The sequence below is a fragment of the Aulonocara stuartgranti genome (assembly GCF_965226115.1).
Source record: "Aulonocara stuartgranti genome assembly, chromosome: 7".
Classification (NCBI taxonomy): Eukaryota; Metazoa; Chordata; class Actinopteri; order Cichliformes; family Cichlidae; genus Aulonocara; species Aulonocara stuartgranti.
Window position 1 is genome coordinate 36,545,473 of NC_138945.1, and position 20,190 is coordinate 36,565,662.

Consider the following 20,190-nt stretch of genomic DNA (forward strand, 5'->3'; position numbering starts at 1 on the left):
CAAGTTAGAATTTTTGTATTTTCTTCATTCCCCGATTGCCACGTTTAGGGAAAAAAAATACTTATTCTGATTGTACGGTGTTGCGTTTAGGATTATGGATGTGGTCACTAACAATGACTTAGGCCTCAGATGGATAGCGCCGATCCTCTTTAGTACACATTGCCTGCTTGCCTTACTACAATATACTCTCAGTTTTAATCGAAAGCTTATAAAAACATAGAAGAATCATGTCGAAGACTGGTTCAAAGAGGGGCACACAATGAACCAGGGCCTGGGTGCTGAGGGATACCATAATAGACCCATTTCTGTAATATACTCACATATCTATATTATTGCTAATATATATTGTAATCTATCTATATCACTAAGCACTTCTGGATGGATGCAAACTGCATTTCGTTGTCCTGTACCTGTACATGTGCAATGACAATAAAGTTGAATTCTATTCTATTCTATTCTATTCTATTCTATTCTATTCTATTCTATGTGCACTAAGAAGTCTGATCCACCAAAGCTACAATTCACAGCTTACAGGACCTGGAGGACTCTCATAAGATGCTGTAACTCTTTAGGCTTAAGAAGAAAAATGGCGCCAGGAAGTTTGAACCCAGAGCCTTTTTAGTGTGTCGTTGCTAATATACAATTATCACTTTGGAACTAGAATGTACCTTTTTGGCTCGTTTAAACAGTCAAATACCTTAATTTGAAAATGAAAGGCACATATGTGATCAACAGTTCAAACACTGTTGTTGTTTGGTGCTTAAGATCCAAGACACTACTGTACAAGTGGCTGAGAGTTCCAGCACTTCAAGGTTTTGATGGCCATTAAAAATGTCTGTTTGAAAAACAGGAACAATTCTAAGGGGACAAAAAAAGTGAAAAGGTCCCTGCCAACAGGTTGTTTCAAGACACGTACAGTGCATTAGTCATGAAATGATGAATGTTATGAATGAAGGCAAACACATCAGCTTTAGTAATCATTATTAGCGGTTATTGTAATTTGTTACCTTGGAAGAACGACTTCCACTCGCCCATGATGCTGCACCCGTCCTCTCCTCCATATCTGTGAGACAGGGAGAGAATGATGGTTATTTTTTTAAATGACCAAAGAAAACACACAACACACAGTACTGAGAGTACAAAATTCAGTGTCCAAAAAGTATGTGTTAATCAGCTAGCAAGAAGCAGATAGATGAAAAAATACTGAAAAAATGAAATAATAACAAGTTAAAAGAAACACTTTTCAGCGCTTCATTGTACATGATGTTCTAAAACACACAGTCGTTTCGTTTATACTTGACATATTAAATATCTGCAGTCCTTAGTTTTGCATTTTAATCACTCACAATATCAATCAATATCTTTCAGCACTTTTATATTACAATTGTAATGTGTCTATAATCAACCACAGCAGCGTAAATCATTATATCACCATTCCCCAAGTCATTAAACGTTATTGATTATGATTGCAGAGCCTTTAATGTGTCTCAGGAAAGTTTAATGGTCCTTTAAGCCTTCTGCGGACCACTAATATCTAACAAACTGGATTAGGAAGTTATATTTTACAAAAGCTCAGAGTGTTGACTGAGGGGTCACAGGTAACCTATGAATGGCACCAGGTTCTGTAGGGTCATGATGAATTCTTATTACAAAGGTTGACCACATGGCACACTGCAATCATCCTCTATGGACATTGTATGTTTATTCCTATTACAGTTTTTTACAGACGCTAGGACACATTTCTCAATACTTAGGTCACGTTTGCAAAACTCCTCACACAGTGAGCACAACAGAAGTCTATGTGGGCTAAACTGAGGATCAGTTATCATTGTTTTGGCACAAAATGCATTCAATGACTACATCTCTCAAATTTCATGAATTATCTTCTCACTCAGACACAACAACTGCCAAAAATCTTTGTACGTACAGGACATTTTGCATGTGCTTACATACTGTTTTCAAAACTGTTAAACTTATGGTCAAAACAATAACACAATGCAAAACTTAAAAAGACAGCAAAATTCAACAGCAATATTTTATTGAAACATATTTTAAATCTAAAAATGCAGTTTAACCAGCCACAGCTGATTCTCATTGTAGATGAACATCTACACAGGTGTTACTCCTTCAATTTTTTCAACTCCTTCAATTCTGGCATGCCAGAAGATTATTTCCTAGGTGTGTTGCCCTAGATGACATAAGATGTGATGTGGATGAGAACCTGTGGCCAAATGGAGAAGACCGAGTAGATTAGCATTACTATTGTATGTGTATCAGTGGATGGTGTGTATACAAATTCTTGTATTTTGGGATTACTTAGTGCAAAAAAATAAAAATACATAAACAAATATTAACAAATTCTGCATGATGTCTGATTCATTCCAGTAACATATATTGAAATTATAAACAGAGATGTGTCCTTGTTTTACACAAGAAAACACTGTGTCATGCTACATGTTGTTAGTGTTTTTTAGGTCATTGTTTTGTGGGTGACAAAGTGTGTTTGTCGGCTGTCAACCTTTGCTAGTGTTCTGGAAGAATGAGTTTATTTGAGACCTGAATAAAGTGTTTTGGTAGTTGTAGTGCATTTTGAATGTGAAATGAGCTGCTTTGCCAAGCTGACGGTCAGTTAGGAGGATTGTGTGAAGAGTTTTGCAAAAGTGACCTAAGTATTGGGAAATGTGTCCTAGCGTCTGTAAAAAACTGTAACAGACTAGCTTTAGTTTAGTCAAAGTTAACCAGACCTTTACTATAGAGCTGTGACGCTTACAAGGCTAACATCCAAGGGCATAATTTGACGATTTGTTGGTGAAAACAAAGGTCAAGAGACATCAACATCAACAGAGAGAGGAAGAAAGGAAGGGATACATGACAGGTAGACCGGTGCATTCAGGTCGCATAAAATGTGCAAATGCTGCTCTCTCACACACACACACACGCACACACACACACACACACACACACACACACACACACACACACACACACACACACACACGCACAGCCGTCTCATGCATTGTAATGCACAAATCTCTCTTCAATAGGCTCTTCATTGTGTCAGTGTGTGTATAGTGAGCAGCTTACATTCATTGTCGAGTCATTTGGAATGTCAGCTTATCTGTGTGTGTGTGTGTGTGTGTGTGTGTGTGTGTGTGTGCGTGCGTGCGTGCGTGCGTGTGTGTGTGTGTGATTTAGCACAACAGAAATAAACTGGTTCAGTTACAGAAAGCCTTTTGGAATTAAGCCAAACGTCCCCACCTTGACTAAGGTACCTTTGGGCTATGACTTTGTATAACAGATTAGAACAGACCAGAATATAATAGAGAATAAAACTTACGACAGTTTGGAGAAATGACAAAGAAAACACTTGATGGCAAGCTGGATTGAGCGATTGGCTTTTGAAAAGCAGTAACACATATTCAATAATGAGTTGGTCTGAGGGAGTGTGTTTGATGACCAGGTGGATATTTTCAACAAACACCTGATGAACACTCGATTTTATTAACACATACATGGAAAACGGATAAGACACTATATTTGTACAAATGCAGTTTGTCATCAATCCATGAAAATTTAGGGAACTTGTTATAATTAGGTGAATTTGGGCAAACTACAGGGTGGTCCATTTATATGGATACACCGTAATAAAATGGGAATGTTTGGTGATATCAAAGTCCGGTTTGTGGCACATTAGTATATGTGAGGGGGCAAACTCCTCAAGATGGGTGGTGACCATGGTGGCCATTTAGAAGTCGGCCATCTTGGATACAACTTTTGTTTTTTCAATAGGAAGAGGGCCATGTGACACATCAAACTTATTGGTAATGTCACAAGAAAAACAATGGTGTGCTTGGTTTCAACGTAACTTTATTCTTTCATGAGTTATTTACAAGTGTCTGACCACTTATAAAATGTGTTCAATGTGCTGCACATTGTGTTGGATTGTCAATGCAACCCTCCTCTCCCACTCTTCACACACTGATAGCAACACCGCAGGAGAAATGCCAGCAAAGGCATCTAGTATCCGTAGTTTCAGGTGCTGCACATCTCGTATCTTCACACCACAGACAATTGCCTTCAGATGACCCCAAAGATAAAAGTCTAAGGGGGTCAGATCGGGAGACCTTGGGGGCCATTCAACTGGCCCATGAAGCCCAATCCACTTTCCAGGAAACTGTTCATCTAGGAATACTCGGACCTGGCACCCATAATGTGGTGGTGCACCATCTTGCTGGAAGAACTCAGGGAACGAGCCAGCTTCAGTGCACAAAGAGGGAAACACATCATCATGTAGCAATTTCAAATATCCAGTGGCCTTGAGGTTTCCATTGATGAAGAATGGACCCACTATCGTTGTACCCCATAAACCACACCAAACCATCACTTTTGTTGTTCCAACAGTCTTGGAGGGATCCATCCAATGTGGGTTAGTGTCAGACCAATAGTGGTGGTTTTGTTTGTTAACTTCACCATTCACATAAAAGTTTGCCTCATCACTGAACAAAATCTTCTACGTGAACTGAGGGTCCTGTTCCAATTTTTGTTTTGCCCATTCTGCAAATTCTGTGTGCCGATCTGGGTCATCCTCGTTGAGATGCTGCAGTAGCTGGAGTTTGTAAGGGTGCCATTTGTGAGTAGCTAATATCTGCCGAAGGGATGTTCGACTAATGCCACTCTCCAGTGACATGCGGCGAGTGCTACGCTGTGGGCTCTTGCTGAATGAAGCTAGGACAGCCACTGATGTTTCTTCATTAGTGACAGTTTTCTTGCGTCCACATTTTGGCAAATCCAACAGTGAACCAGTTTCACGAAACTTAGCAAGCAGTTTGCTAACTGTAGCATGGGAGATGGGTGGTCTCGTAGGGTGTCTTGCACTGAAATCTGCTGCAATGACCCGGTTACTGTGTTCACCAGATATCAACACAATTTCGCTCCTCACGTGTTAACCTCTTCGACATGTCAATGGCTGTGAACAAAGAGAAACTTGTAAATAACTCATGAAAGAATAAAGTTACGTTGAAACCAAGCACACCATTGTTTTTCTTGTGACATTACCAATAAGTTTGATGTGTCACATGGCCCTCTTTCTATTGAAAAAACAAAAGTTGTATCCAAGATGGCCGACTTCTAAATGGCCACCATGGTCACCACCCATCTTGAGGAGTTTGCCCCCTCACATATACTAATGTGCCACAAACAGGACTTTAATATCACCAACCATTCCCATTTCATTGCGGTGTATCCATATAAATGGCCCACCCTGTACATTTGGAGCTTAATGGCTTTAGGAAAACCAGTTTAACAATTAGATATAGAGAACAAGTATTAGGTCAGAAGGTTTTTTAAGCACATGCTGGATTTAAGGTAATTAAGGTAAAAGATTACATTTAGGGAACTTACATTCCGTCAGATTTAGGATGGATTCAGGGAACACATCTGCAAATTTAGACAGTTTATATTTTATCACTCAGACTGACAGATAATACATTTGTTTGACCAGATTGTGGGAATTGAGACGTGAACCGATGTAATTAGGAGACACGCAACTTGCCTGGAATAAGGGGAACACACACTTGATCAGACAAGCAATGTCCAACTATGAAGAACTCAAAAGGAGGTATAAAGATGTGGTCTTAATGCACAAATAAGATTTTGCAATTAACTTTAGAAAACTGGAGGTCCTTGGCTTTGACGTCTTGAGGTAAAGTTGTTGAGTTGTAAAAACAAGAAGTGTAAATATTCTGTTATTAGAAATATGTCTATCATCGTTATTGAGATTTATATTAACTCATTCACTGCCATTGACGTCTATAGCCGTCAATTGCAGTGAATGAGTCAATGGGTTTAACTCATTCACTGCCAATGGCTGGCAGTGAATGAGTTAAAAGGGAAGCTAGTGAAATATTAACTTGTGGAGAAGGGATGAGATTAAACTAAGCGTCCACTTCTTCTCACGCCTTTTCAATATGTATACTGATTCAGAATTAGTGAAATGATATTTGAGTGTTTTTTTTCTCATTTTCTTCTTCCTAAATGACTTTCTGTTTATTTGAAGAACATAACTTAAACATGGTTGGTGTAGTAGAATGGATAAGCAGATTTTGGGAACTTAATTAAGGAATTTTAGTAATTTTGTACCCATAAGGGGAACAAACACTGCATTATTAATCATTAACTAGCATGATTTGGAGGTGTAGCTCTGTAGTATAGCGGTTAATACTTTTGTTTAATGTAAAAGAGCTCCAGTTCGAGATTGGGAGAAGCCATAATCCCCTGGGAGATGCTGTCAAGAAGCTGAGTAGTTTGATCTGATGAATATATAGTGATTCAGTTGGATTCTTTACCTGAAATAAAGAAAAAGCTAAAGTGGCTTTATATTACATGTCCTGGTAAACAGTTGTTTTCAGGTAACCAGAAATATGATTCTTTATATGTTTTATTTCTTTGGTAATGCATATTTCTGTCCAGCAAATAAGGTGCAGTTTGAAAAAGGGAATGAGAAGAAGGAAAAAAGAAATTAAAAGTGAAGAAAGGTTTGAAGACTGCTGGTCCTGATGAGGTAGAAATGGTGAAGATGGGGGAAAAAAGAGGAAGAGGAGTACAGCAATTAAAGAATGCATCTCTGCTCATTGAAAACTACAAAGAAGGGAAGATTGGATGAGAGGGAGGCGAGGAAAAAGAGGAGAGAAAATACAAGTTGGGTGTGCAGAAGTTGAAAGATGTGGCGAAGGAAGAGAGAAGGAGGAGAGAAGGAGGAGAGAAGGAGGCGTCCATGTGTCCTGCACCTGATAAGGCTCCGATTGAGGGCTATAAATTACACAAGAGAGAGGGAGAGAATTTACACACAAGCAGGGAAACACACACTGAAAAGCACAGAAACATACAGCCCTAACCCTCCATTTCTCCCTCTCTCACACACACGCACACACAGTGCAGGTTATCTATCATCAGTTAATGAACTTAGACTGACAGACAGCTCCATGTCTCTCACACTGATCCTATTAAGACCCGCCTGACACAAAACAGACTCCTATTAATACAGTTACCCTATGTGTGTGTGTATATGAGTGTGAATGTGTGTGTGTATGAGTGTATATGAGTGTGAGTGTGTGTGTGTGATTACTGAGGACAAAAACAGCCCTGTGCCCAAGTACTACCATTGAGCCAGTCTTTGTATTCCATGTGAGTGTTGTTTTTGTTTTCTAATTTTTTTTTTGGCAGTAAAATACAGTTAACCTGGTCACTAGAGAACCATGTAGGGTTAGGGTTTGGTTTTGGTTAGTGTTTAGCATTGACTAGTTGGATAGTTTGGAAAGACCGTAATACTATATTTATAATGTACACAGCAAATTCAAAAGTGTTAAATGTTTTGGTGTTAATAGTCTTCTTGCAAAAGTAGAGTTAATTTTACTCTAAGCAGAGTCACATTCTTTTAATGTAACTCTGAGGTGTAAAATGATAGTAGTTAAAATCGAGTGTTAAAAATGAGTGTTTCTCTGTCAAATCTGGAGGTGTTACAATGGAAACATTAACTCCTGACCTCTTAACTCTGAACTCCTACAGGGGCTATGACACCAACAGAGTAAATTCACAGACTCCGCCCCCAGCACGGCTCCAATCGAAGCTGAAGTGAAGCCGTTTCAGAACATTTTGCTCTACATATTTGAGTTGTTTGCCATGCTTGGTAAGTCATTTTTTCCAAAGATTGTTTCAATTATTATTATTAACTTTTACTTCTGTGGCTCTTTGGAGTTGAGACAAAGCTGTGTGAAAGGCATTAGCCATGTTGCTCGGTGATAGCATAATATTCTGTTTTAGCTAGCTGAAAGGTATCGTTTGCGGGCAAATACCACAGCCTTGAAAAAAAGCTTGCATGTGAATTTTCAGTCAAACTTTTGGTCAAATACACCTAAAACAATGTCTAGAATGTGAAATGTTGGTATAATGGTGCTACTTGAAGCCTGAAAACGATCGCCCATAAAAACAAACAAACAAACGAGCAAAAAGCAGTAGCAGGCGTCCTGACTGGGTTCTACGTTAGCATAGATCCCTCCAGAGTTTTGTGCACACGGTTTAGGTAAAAATGAAAAAGGTTGAGGTTTTACATTTAGTTCAGTATTACCTGTTGCCTGTGTCCTTGTCTTTTGGGAAAATACTTTACACAAGTAGTGGCTCAAAGAGGATTCCTTTTTTTTTTTTTACTGTGCTGCAATTGTTTACTGGATTATTTGTGCCATTAATTAGTGTCAACTAATTTTTATTCAATCTCCACACAGGATATGCTTGTGAAGATGGAATATGGGGGAGAGCAGAAGTGCGCTGAAGTTCCACAAAGGGATGAATGAAGGACATGCATATTGTATTGAAGAAATAAGTGATGAGATGCTGTTATTTGCATTTACCATGTCAGACCTTTTGATAAACAAAATTCTAATGAAAGTGAGAACATGTATACTGTTACATCTTTCAGAAAATGTTTTGAAATTGTGGTGCACAGTTCAGAATAAATGTTTTTCAAAAACCATTGCATCTTTTTAGTAAATGTTTATTTCCAAAAGAAATGTCTAGAAGTTCAGAACAGTTAAATTCCCGCTTTTTAGAATGAATTAGAAGATAACTCTTACGTAGTTAAACTAAAATACTCTTTGAGAGTTAATATATAAACTCTTAACACCAAGTGTTAAATTATCAACTCCAGACAGATTTGGTGTTTAACACTAAATCAGAGTTAACGTACCAACTCTCCAAAAAGAGTTAAATTAACACTCTCTGGTGTGGACCCATATAGACACTTTAATAGTGTTGAAATCAAATCCGACAGTGTTAATTTGGACATGCTGGATTTGCTGTGTAAAATCGTGCTAATTTGTCTATATTGGATGTGCCTGAAAGAAAACCCAATCAAAATCAAACCTATATGACCATCACTGACCTAGTGGATGTTAATATGCTAATTCAAAAGGGCTGATTTTCAGCTTTCAGTCTCCATTAAAGCAAAATCCTTCAACTTAAAGACAACTAGCTCAAATCCCAGCTTATTTTCTTGAAGCTACAATTTAAGGATGTCACCAAAATCAGTCCCATACACACAATTGAAAGGCAAAAGTTTTGCTGTATTAAAAATCATAATGGCAACCAACACACAACCAAAGCAATCTCAAGGAGGGTTTTTTTGTTGTTGTTGCAGTAACCTCTTTGGAAATAATTTCACCCAGCAATCTTCAGCAACCATTCAGTAATTGGTTGCAGAATAGACATTTTTCCCTCGTGGCAACTGGTTGCAAACATGTCTCTAGACCTGTGTAAATGATGCCTTAGATTAGACCCCACATCAGTGCTTCCCAGAGTTTAAGTAACAGACACAACTCAACATCAGATGCTCAGGCTGCATAAACCAGACGTTAATAGCTAAATTGTTGCAAATAATTTTTAAGAAGGCCAGTAAGAGAGTGAAAAGCATAATTCCTTGGACTTAAAAATTAAAAGCATTTGAATGAATATGTCTGGGTTAACTGTATTAGCCACTTTCAGGGAGAAACTTTTGAAATAACTGACCAATTCTACTCTGTGGCACATAGCTTTAAAGATTTCAGTTTCCTGGCACACACAGAGGAAATGCACCACGAACAAACGTGTTATATATGTAATGATGTAATGGCATGAAGACTCACGCAGATACACACACACACACACACACACACACACACACACACACACACACACACACACACATACACACACACACACACACACACACACACACACACATACACACACACACACACACACACACATACACACACGTGTTGATTAAGGTAATAAATGGCCTCTGATTGACAGAAATGAGGACAGTGGTCGTGCTGTGAGAAAATCAAGCGTATGGGTGTGCACCTGTGTGAGCTCTGTAGGCTCACTGTTCTCATCTGGTCTCCAACCAAACTCTATAATTAACTATAGGCCTTCCCCAGCCCCAATATACAAATGTCAAACAGTGTGTGGTGATCAGAAACAGAACTATTGACACATTTATTAATTTAATAAAACGTGCACGCTCAAAGACTCAAATAATCCTAAAATGATCTTTAAAAAGATAACTGTCTTATTTTTGTTATGAATGAAAATCATTACCTGGTGTCGATTCAACAACGACAACGTAGAACAAGGTAACGGAAAATCATTTGTTCCCAGAGAAGATTTAAAGAAAATAAAAAGCTGATTGGCAGTTTTGTGATCATCATATTCACTGGAGATACTCTTAAGACTCTCTTTTAGTCAAACTCAGCTGTGTAATCAAACACTTTTACACCTTCTCAGTTGGGAACATCTCAAACAGAACCTCTCCCAAGGTAAGCCATAATGAGTTGTAAAAGCCTTAAAGGCAATTTTATTTTGGAATTGACTTGAAACGTGAGAGCTGCACCACCAAGTGAAAATCAAACCAAATCTCATGGTAACTGATTTTTGTTTGGTAGAGCCCAGTGGACATATCCAGTTGGTTCTGAACAAATGGCCAAGGCGCTAAATTGCTGAAGGCACCCACACACTGTGATATTTTAGCAATGTTCTGATGCATGTGGACTTGATTATTACAGGGAGTGCAGAATTATTAGGCAAATGAGTATTTTGTCCACATCATCCTCTTCATGCATGTTGTCTTACCCCAAGCTGTATAGGCTCGAAAGCCTACTACCAATTAAGCATATTAGGTGATGTGCATCTCTGTAATGAGAAGGGGTGTGGTCTAATGACATCAACACCCTATATCAGGTGTGCATAATTATTAGGCAACTTCCTTTCCTTTGGCAAAATGGGTCAAAAGAAGGACTTGACAGGCTCAGAAAAGTCAAAAATAGTGAGATATCTTGCAGAGGGATGCAGCAGTCTCAAAATTGCAAAGCTTCTGAAGCGTGATCATCGAACAATCAAGCGTTTCATTCAAAATTGTCAACAGGGTCGCAAGAAGCGTGTGGAAAAACCAAGGCGCAAAATAACTGCCCATGAACTGAGAAAAGTCAAGCGTGCAGCTGCCAAGATGCCACTTGCCACCAGTTTGGCCATATTTCAGAGCTGCAACATCACTGGAGTGCCCAAAAGCACAAGGTGTGCAATACTCAGAGACATGGCCAAGGTAAGAAAGGCTGAAAGACGACCACCACTGAACAAGACACACAAGCTGAAACGTCAAGACTGGGCCAAGAAATATCTCAAGACTGGTTTTTCTAAGGTTTTATGGACTGATGAAATGAGAGTGAGTCTTGATGGGCCAGATGGATGGGCCCGTGGCTGGATTGGTAAAGGGCAGAGAGCTCCAGTCCGACTCAGACGCCAGCAAGGTGGAGGTGGAGTACTGGTTTGAGCTGGTATCATCAAAGATGAGCTTGTGGGGCCTTTTCGGGTTGAGGATGGAGTCAAGTTCAACTCCCAGTCCTACTGCCAGTTTCTGGAAGACACCTTCTTCAAGCAGTGGTACAGGAAGAAGTCTGCATCCTTCAAGAAAAGCATGATTTTCATGCAGGACAATGCTCCATCACACGCGTCCAAGTACTCCACAGCGTGGCTGGCAAGAAAGGGTATGAAAGAAGAAAAACTAATGACATGGCCTCCTTGTTCACCTGATCTGAACCCCATTGAGAACCTGTGGTCCATCATCAAATGTGAGATTTACAAGGAGGGAAAACAGTCCACCTCTCTGAACAGTGTCTGGGAGGCTGTGGTTGCTGCTGCACGCAATGTTGATGGTGAACAGATGAAAACACTGACAGAATCCATGGATGGCAGGCTTTTGAGTGTCCTTGCAAAGAAAGGTGGCTATATTGGTCGCTGATTTGTTTTTGTTTTGTGTTTGAATGTCAGAAATGTATATTTGTGAATGTGGAGATGTTATATTGGTTTCACTGGTAAAAATAAATAATTGAAATGGGTATATATTTGTTTTTTGTTAAGTTGCCTAATAATTATGCACAGTAATAGTCACCTGCACACACAGATATCCCCCTAAAATAGCTAAAACTAAAAACAAACTACAAACTACTTCCAAAAACATTCAGCTTTGATATTAATGAGTTTTTTGGGTTCATTGAGAACATGGTTGTTGTTCAATAATAAAATTATTCCTCAAAAATACAACTTGCCTAATAGTCAAAGGAGCTTGCAAAGAAAAGCGTCTGGACTTCTTTAAGTTACTTGAAGACATTTCACCTCTCATCCGAGAAGCTTCTTCAGTTCTAAGGTCAGAGTTGTTTCTAAGAGCCTGCGCCTTGGATCCACTGTCAGGGGATACAGAGCAGACTTGATTCTACAGAGAGCACAAAATCACCCTTTAAGTGAAAGGATAAGACAGGTCCATTTCACTATAGATGCCCTCCAGATCAAGATCAGCCAGACCCTGCAGGAACTGGAAACCCTTCTACCCTCTCCAATCTTAGAAGAGGTTTACAAGTTTGTGGACAAGGCTCAGCGGGCCCAACACTCTAAAGGAAAAGAAAGACAACGCAGGAAATTTCACACCTTGCTTTCAAAAACACACACTCCTCATTCTGAACCTACACAACCCAGAGAAGAAAACACACCTGAAGTCAGTCAGGAGAAATGGGTTAAGAACTTTTCAGACAGGATTCTCACTGAACCTGAAAAGAGAGTATTAGCTAAAGGACTCAATTTTGCCATTTCTCCACAACAGTTGCCCATAGTGGACCTCATCACAGCCACAGAATCTGCCATACGGATTAATAAATTATCACAGACAGAAGCAGAGCAAATCAGGATGAAAGTCTCAGCCATGCTCTCCAGTGCCAAAGTCCCTCCATCCAACCTCACAATACAGGAAAAGAAGGCCGTCGCTTCCCTGAGCAAAGACCACAACATCACTTTTACCAGCTGATAAGGGAAGATGCACCATGGTCCTAAACACTACAGATTACCATACAAAGATCACTACTCTCCTCAGTGACAACAATACCTACGAAGCCTTAAAGCGAGACCCCACAAGCAGCTACAAAAAGAAAGTTACAGCTTGCCTTCAAGACTTTGAAAAGGACAAAATTATTGACCGCCTTACATATCACCGCCTTTACCCAGGGGATGCCATACCCTGCATTTACAGACTTCCTAAAATCCACAAGGAAGCTGTCCCACTCAGACCCATAGTCAGTAGCATAAATTCAGCCACTTATAACATTGCTAAACACCTTGCTACCATCCTTGCTCCTCTCGTGGGGAACACCCCACACCACATCAAGAACTCCACCGACTTCACCGACAAGGTCCAGAAACGTACCCTGGATCCAGATGAAACCATGGTGTCCTTTGATGTAGTCTCTCTCTTCACTTGCATACCCACCACGGAGGCCGTGGAGACTGTCAGAAAACGACTACAAGAAGACAGCTCCTTGGAGGACAGGACCAACTTCACACCCGATCAGATTTGCACACTGTTAGACCTCTGCCTCACCACTACATATTTCAAGTACAACGAAGGCTTTTACAGACAAAAACATGGCTGTGCCATGGGCTCCCCCGTGTCACCTATTGTAGCCAACCTTTAGATGGAGGAAGTGGAAAGGAAGGCTCTTGGCTCTTTCAAAGGAAGAGTACCCAGCCACTGGTACAGATATGTAGACGACACCTGGGTCAAAATCAAGACACAAGAAGTGGAATCCTTCACTGCGCACATTAACTCTGTGGATAAAAACATCAAGTTCACCAGGGAAGACACAAAGGACAACTGTTTGCCTTTCCTGGACTGCGCTGTGCACATTGAAGAGAACGGCAAACTCAACATCGAAGTTTACCGGAAGCCCACACACACGGACCAGTACCTCCTGTTCGACTCCCATCACCCTCTGGAACACAAACTTGGAGTAATTAGGACCCTACACCACCGGGCAGAACATGTTCCCTCTAAGCCTGAAGGAAAAAAGAAGGAACACACATGTAAAGGAAGCACTCAAAACGTGCGGCTATCCTAAATGGGCGTTCTTAAAGTCAGCAAAGAGGCACAGAAAAGAAGACCAGACACCAGCGAGGGAGGATAAGGACAGATGCAACAACATTGTCATCCCCTATGTAGTCGGTGTATCAGAGAAACTCAGGAGAGTTTTCTCCAAGCACGACATCCCAGTGTATTTCAGACCCAGCAACACACTCAGGCAAAAACTGGTTCACCCGAAAGACAAAACGCCAAAACACAGACTTAACAATGTGGTGTATGCTGTACAGTGCAGCGAGGAATGCCCAGACCTCTACATTGGAGAGACCAAACAGCCACTTCACAAGCGCATGGCACAACACAGAAGAGCCACCTCCACAGGACAAGACTCAGCAGTCCATCTGCATCTTAAGGATAAAAGACACTCTTTCGAGGATGCCAATGTTCACATTTTGGACAGAGAGGACAGATGGTTTGAAAGAGGAGTGAAAGAAGCCATCTATGTCCACTGTGAGCGACCATCTTTGAACAGAGGCGGGGGTTTACGACACCAACTCTCTGCCATCTATAATCCAGTTTTGAGATCCCTTCCCAGACGCCTTAACGCCCACTCACATCCTGGGCCATCTGACCTCAGGAATTCGCATGATAAGGTGGGGCCAGGTTTCACAATGAACTCACCCGAAACTCTGGCTGATTGGGACCCACACCCAGTTTCACACCTTGGCTCAGGCGATTAGAGGATCATCAGGGGGTCCTTTTGTCCCTCTGTGGGGGGTTACTCCCACTAGGTTTATATCTGGGACTCTCCACCATTTGACCTTAGAACTGAAGAAGCTTCTCGGATGAGAGGTGAAACGTCTTCAAGTAACTTAAAGAAGTCCAGACGCTTTTCTTTGCAAGCTCCTTTGACTACGATGACCTGGATGACTGAGAACCTTCACAGACAACTTGCCTAATAATTCTGCACTCCCTGTATATTGATGATTATCCATAGCTTCAGTTCTTTCTGCTCAGTCAGCTATATTTTCTTCTTTGCTAGAAATCCAAACATTTTGTCCAGTGGAAATCTTTTGAGGTTAATAACCAGCATTAAACCTCTCTCACTTTGAGATACAGGACAGGATTCTCTGATGACTTCCATATTTTATTCATGCTAGAGTAGTTATCCGGCTTTAGGTTCTTTTAGGTGCAGTTCAAATAATCACCATTAGGTGGGCTTCCAGAAAAACACTGCCTGTGCATGTAAAACAGTTTGTGTTTAACCTATAAATTGCTGTGACCTTCTTTAGGTTAACCTGGCAGGTTCATTCCTTTCAGTGCTCACTCGGCTTCAGTTAGATCTTGTTTGAACAACTCTATTTGAATTGACCCTTCCAGCTGTTTTTTACTGATCCCCACAGGGAAATGTGTTCTCCGCATTTAACCCATCTTCAGTATAAGACGAAGTGAGCAACTACTGTGCAGTGCCTGGGGACCAACCCCAGCTGTAAGCCAAAGCCTTGGTCAAGGGCACAGACACAACAGAATTAACCTACCATGTTTTTTGATAGTGGGAGTAAATAGAGATCCCAGAGGAATCCCAGGGAGAACATGCTAGCACCACAAGGAAGAGCCTTTCAGTGGTCCAACTACTGTTAAACCACAGTGCTGACCAGTATAATTACATTTTAACTGAAAATAGAAGTTATTTCAGGAATGAATCTTTACAAACAGTTGTCTTCAAAATAAACAACACGCAACGAAAGTTCAATAAAACACAACGGAAGTGTTTTTTAGACGATGTGATGGAAGGGTGCAGAAGAGACAGAAATCAAAACATGCAAAAGATTTCATGGAAACTGTTTAAAAGAAGTGGTGGATATTTCAGTTTTCTGAGAGAGAAAAAGATACAAAGTAATGTGTGTTTTTTTGTGTTTTGTATGATTTATACAATACTAGTTTTCTATTAGCCGTTTACTGTTAGCTTGTCACTTTTGCAGCTGGTCTGTCACATTATTATCTCCCCAAAAACACTTCTGCTGGGTTTTGTGTATTTTTGCAGCAGTTTTCTTTTTGCTGACACGTTCTTAAGTTGCAGTGCGTTTGACCTCTCATGACCACTGGGTCACTATAGGTCACTATAAACAATAAACTATAAATAAACTATAAACAATCTGGTTTGTACGTTTCAACCTAAACTGCAAGCTCTCATCAAAACCTGAGGATGACATAATAATCACAGGAGTAATCACCTGCAGGATGAAAGAAAAAGAGAAGAGAAATAGAAAATGAAGCAGGAGGAGACGTAAAATCATGAAGGACCACAGATGAAGATCTAATTCAGTCATTTTAGGAACTGAAGCTTCTCGTACTTTCACTGAGCTAAATTCAGATTATTATCCAGGGCGATCACAAACACACACACACGCACACACACACTAAAACGAGACAGTAAGAATTAAGAGGCAGATTACATCTCTGTATCTTCTCCTTTAAAGCTGCTTAAACTGTCTAACACCCACAATCCCACTACGTGTGTGTCTGTTTGTGTGTGTGTGTGTGTGTGTGTGTGTGTGTGTGTGTGTGTGTGTGTGTGTGTGTGTGTCTGGACAAGTAGAGGAAGTGATGAAACAATCACATTCAGGAAGTCGACCACGTCCTGTTTTGTTATATGATTCATGCCCTCTCTCCTCGTCTCCCTTTCATTCCTTCCTTTGTTTCCTTCCTTTCCTTTGCCCTATCTCTCAAACCCCATTTCCTCTTCCTTTACTTTCTGTTCATCTTTCCGTCCATTTCTCTTTTCCTTCTTTCCCATATTCATTTTTCCTCTTTTCTTCTCATTCTTTCCGGGTCCCCATCATCCAATTTGATTTCCCTACTTTCTTTTCTCTCTTTCTGTCCTACCTTCATACTCGTTCTTGTCCTTTTCACATTTTTTATTCTTTTCCTTTTTCTTAGTGCCTCTCTTCCTTCCTTTCCTTTCTCTCTCTCCAGCTCTATTTCTTCCTCCATCCTATCATTCTACTCTTTTTTCTTCACTCTATTTTTATTCTGCTCCATATTTCTTTTATTATTAACTCTTTCGTCTTTACTAGTTCACGTATACCCTCATTACTAGAATTTAACATATATTCCTCCCTTCACAATTTTCCTGATTCTTGCTTACTTTCTTTCCTTCTTTTCCCAATTTCCTTTCTAATTCTTTTCTCCCTTCCTGATAACCTTTATCTTTAATCTTTTTTTCTTTAATCACTCCCTTCTTTTCTTTCTCTTCACTGCCCATTTTATTCACACATTTTCACATCTTTCCTCTCTGCTCTCATTTCATTTCCATCCCTCCTTCACTTATGTTCTTTTATCCTTCTTCTCTTCCATGTATTCTATCCATTCCTTAATAATTATTCCCCCTCTTTTCATGTGACTTTCTTTCCTAACATTGAGAGTTCAGGGTCAGAGAAGCAGGATTATGAAGTCAGTCCTGGGGCTGACCCGCCTGTAGAACCTTTGAGCAAGGCACAACAGCAGATGGCTTCTCCATCTGAACTTTGAGACACGAAGCTCAGAAAAAAAGTCCTCTCCTCCGGTCTCCGTGGATACAGAGCTCTGATCGAGAGGACAGTTGGAGATGAGGATGAGGATGCCAAATCTATTGACATCTTGTTACCACAGCAACGAGAAGAGAGAGGACAAGAATGACCACCATCAGGGCTACTACTAAACAACATGTATGTACTACAAGAACAGATTTCCACTGATGGAGGACAGAATTCCACCCATGATCAGTGTTACTGATGGGTGATGAGCTGAGATTGTTTTTTGTTGTTGTTGTTTTTATCAATGAAAGGTTAGAAAATTAGCTACATGCAATTAAAGAATACAAATCTACAAACTGCCAGAGTTTAAAATTATTCTTATATTTAGTGAAGAAAGAAGACAAACTGTTAATAAAGTGGATCAGTGTTAAATACACATGCACACACATGCACACACATGCACACACACACACACACAAACTGTAGATGCTCAAACCATGTCTTGATTTGAGCATGTTGGCTTTCACCCCGTTTCCTTTTTGGAGTCAGAAGTGAATATCTTTACATGAGAAGGTGAAGTGCTAAGTTACCAGCTAGTTCGAGACAACTTGATTAGAAAATGCATCGAACCTTCACAAATACCTGCTAATTTCTGTGGCACTAAATATCCCCCAATTAAATAATATAACCAAAACCAGGCCACTAATTTCTTGAATGGGCTGTCAGCACACCTAAATGTACAGCAGGCCATGTTAATATCCTACTGTGCTTATTGGCATCAATGCCACTAACTCAGTGGAGAGTTCATGTAAGGTGACTCGATTTAGCTAAGGTAAGGTTGCATTGGGAACCAACCTCAAGAAGCCTTTTGAGGACCTATTTGTAAGAACTGTAAATACATGAACACATTGTTATTATGAAGATGTAATGCATATTAAAAAGCAAAATGTACTTATACTTGGACTTTACACAGCGGTTTTTGAGTTTTACTAAATATTTAAAGTGCTGCAGACTTTCGGCCTGTCCCTTCTTTCTGAAGTGGTCACCACAGCAGATGCAGTCAAATTTTACCATGTTTACTCCACACATTTTACCCTATGGACAATTTAGAATCACCAATGGAGTTAAAGATGACTCAATTAAAATTCTCCTAATTGTGTTTGGGAGCTCACTTTGACCTTCAGGAGGTCTTTTAAAAAAAATAGTCAAGGGTTTAATTGTTGATCTCAAGCTATGTTATTGCAAACCTTAATGTATCCTCGAGTATTCGTTGGATCAATGGAACATGCCTTTAAATATCCAAAAAGTACATGAATGCCATCACACGAATTAGCAAACAGATTGTGTAGGTAAACAACTGATTTGTAATCAAAAACCAGATAATGTCACTGTTGTGCCCATCTTAACATTAAGCACATATTCTGTGGAGACAGGAAACATTTCATATCAACACTTCACAGCGTTTTCAGTATGTTGAGGGAAAACAAAGTGACAGTGATTCCTTTCCAAATATATTTGCAGAAACTTTTAGATCACGGAAGGTGTTAAAAGTCCTGCATTTTGTGGGGCTGGGTGTTGAACCTGGATAATTAACAAAATGCACTTGTAGCACAGCATATGGAAACAGTCAAGCACCAAAAGTCAGCTTCCTAATCCTATTTACTTATTCCCTGCCAACATTTAAGTATGTTATTAAGAAGAGAATTAGACTGGGACTGGAGAACTTTATTAATCCAACATAGCCCTGCCAAATAGCCAAATCCAACATGCATTCATTTTCACAAAAAACACACTAACAGAGAGAGTCTATGATTGAATGAATGATCTTTACTGCTATTATACATCATGCAATGAACATTGATTTGACTTTCACTTAAGATAAAAAAAACACAATAAATTAAAAGAATGAATAAAAATAAGTAAGTAATTAGAGATAAAAATAAATGTAAACTTAGCAGGAAACTTAATCAGCAGTATAAAGCACTGTTAGCCAATTAAAATGTCCTCAGACCATATTCTAAGTGTTTTTATTGAAGTATCTGAGTATTTTTGTGTCATGTTCACAGTTAAGTGTGTAGCGTGGTGGAGTCTGTTAGTTCTTGACCCACTACCAAGTACTTTGGAAGATTAACAAGCAGCTAGCAGCTTGATATAAAGCAGCATATATAAAGTCATACAAGCCTGAAAACTTAAGTTTTGAGGCTTAAAGTCCCATATTCAATCTAAATAAAACGGGTCCATTTACATCCCCTCAGTGACTCACAGAGGTGAGACATGTATCAATAAAACAATGGCGTATCTAACCATGTACATGGTGCAGAATATGAAAAATTTTAGCTTCAATTAAATTTAGCTTGGGTGGAAAAACATGTATATTCTTGGGGTTTTATTCTCTTGTTGTCCTAAGAATAAGAACATCTGTTAAATGAGCACTTGTTGAGTGTAAGTTTGCCACAGTGAATATTTGGGAAAACCAAATCCATGTGCACAACAAATGTATGTGAAAGTCAGACATATACAAATGGTCTGTCAAACCTTATGGCTACTTGAGGGAAAATCTGAGGAGGAAATCAGGGTTCAAGAGGTTAATGATGAGAATTTCATTCATGTTTCTTACACACATTACAACACACACACACACACACACACACACACACACACACACACACACACACACACACACACACACACACACACACACACACACACAGGCTAGTGTTTCCTGTCATTAGGCAGCGGAGCTGTTCT

At 39.8% G+C, this 20,190-nt stretch overlaps 1 protein-coding gene across 4 annotated transcripts in view; it reads right to left on the reverse strand.

Annotated features, from left to right (window-relative positions):
* The window catches only part of tcf4 (transcription factor 4), a 261,409-nt gene that overhangs the window by 179,799 nt on the left and 61,420 nt on the right, over window positions 1–20,190 (reverse strand). For all 4 annotated transcript variants that reach the window (XM_082538306.1, XM_082538305.1, XM_082538304.1 and 1 more), the window contains one exon: window positions 1,008–1,063. In XM_082538306.1, the coding sequence (XP_082394432.1) occupies window positions 1,008–1,063 (56 nt within the window). The remainder of the gene's footprint in view (window positions 1–1,007; window positions 1,064–20,190) is intronic.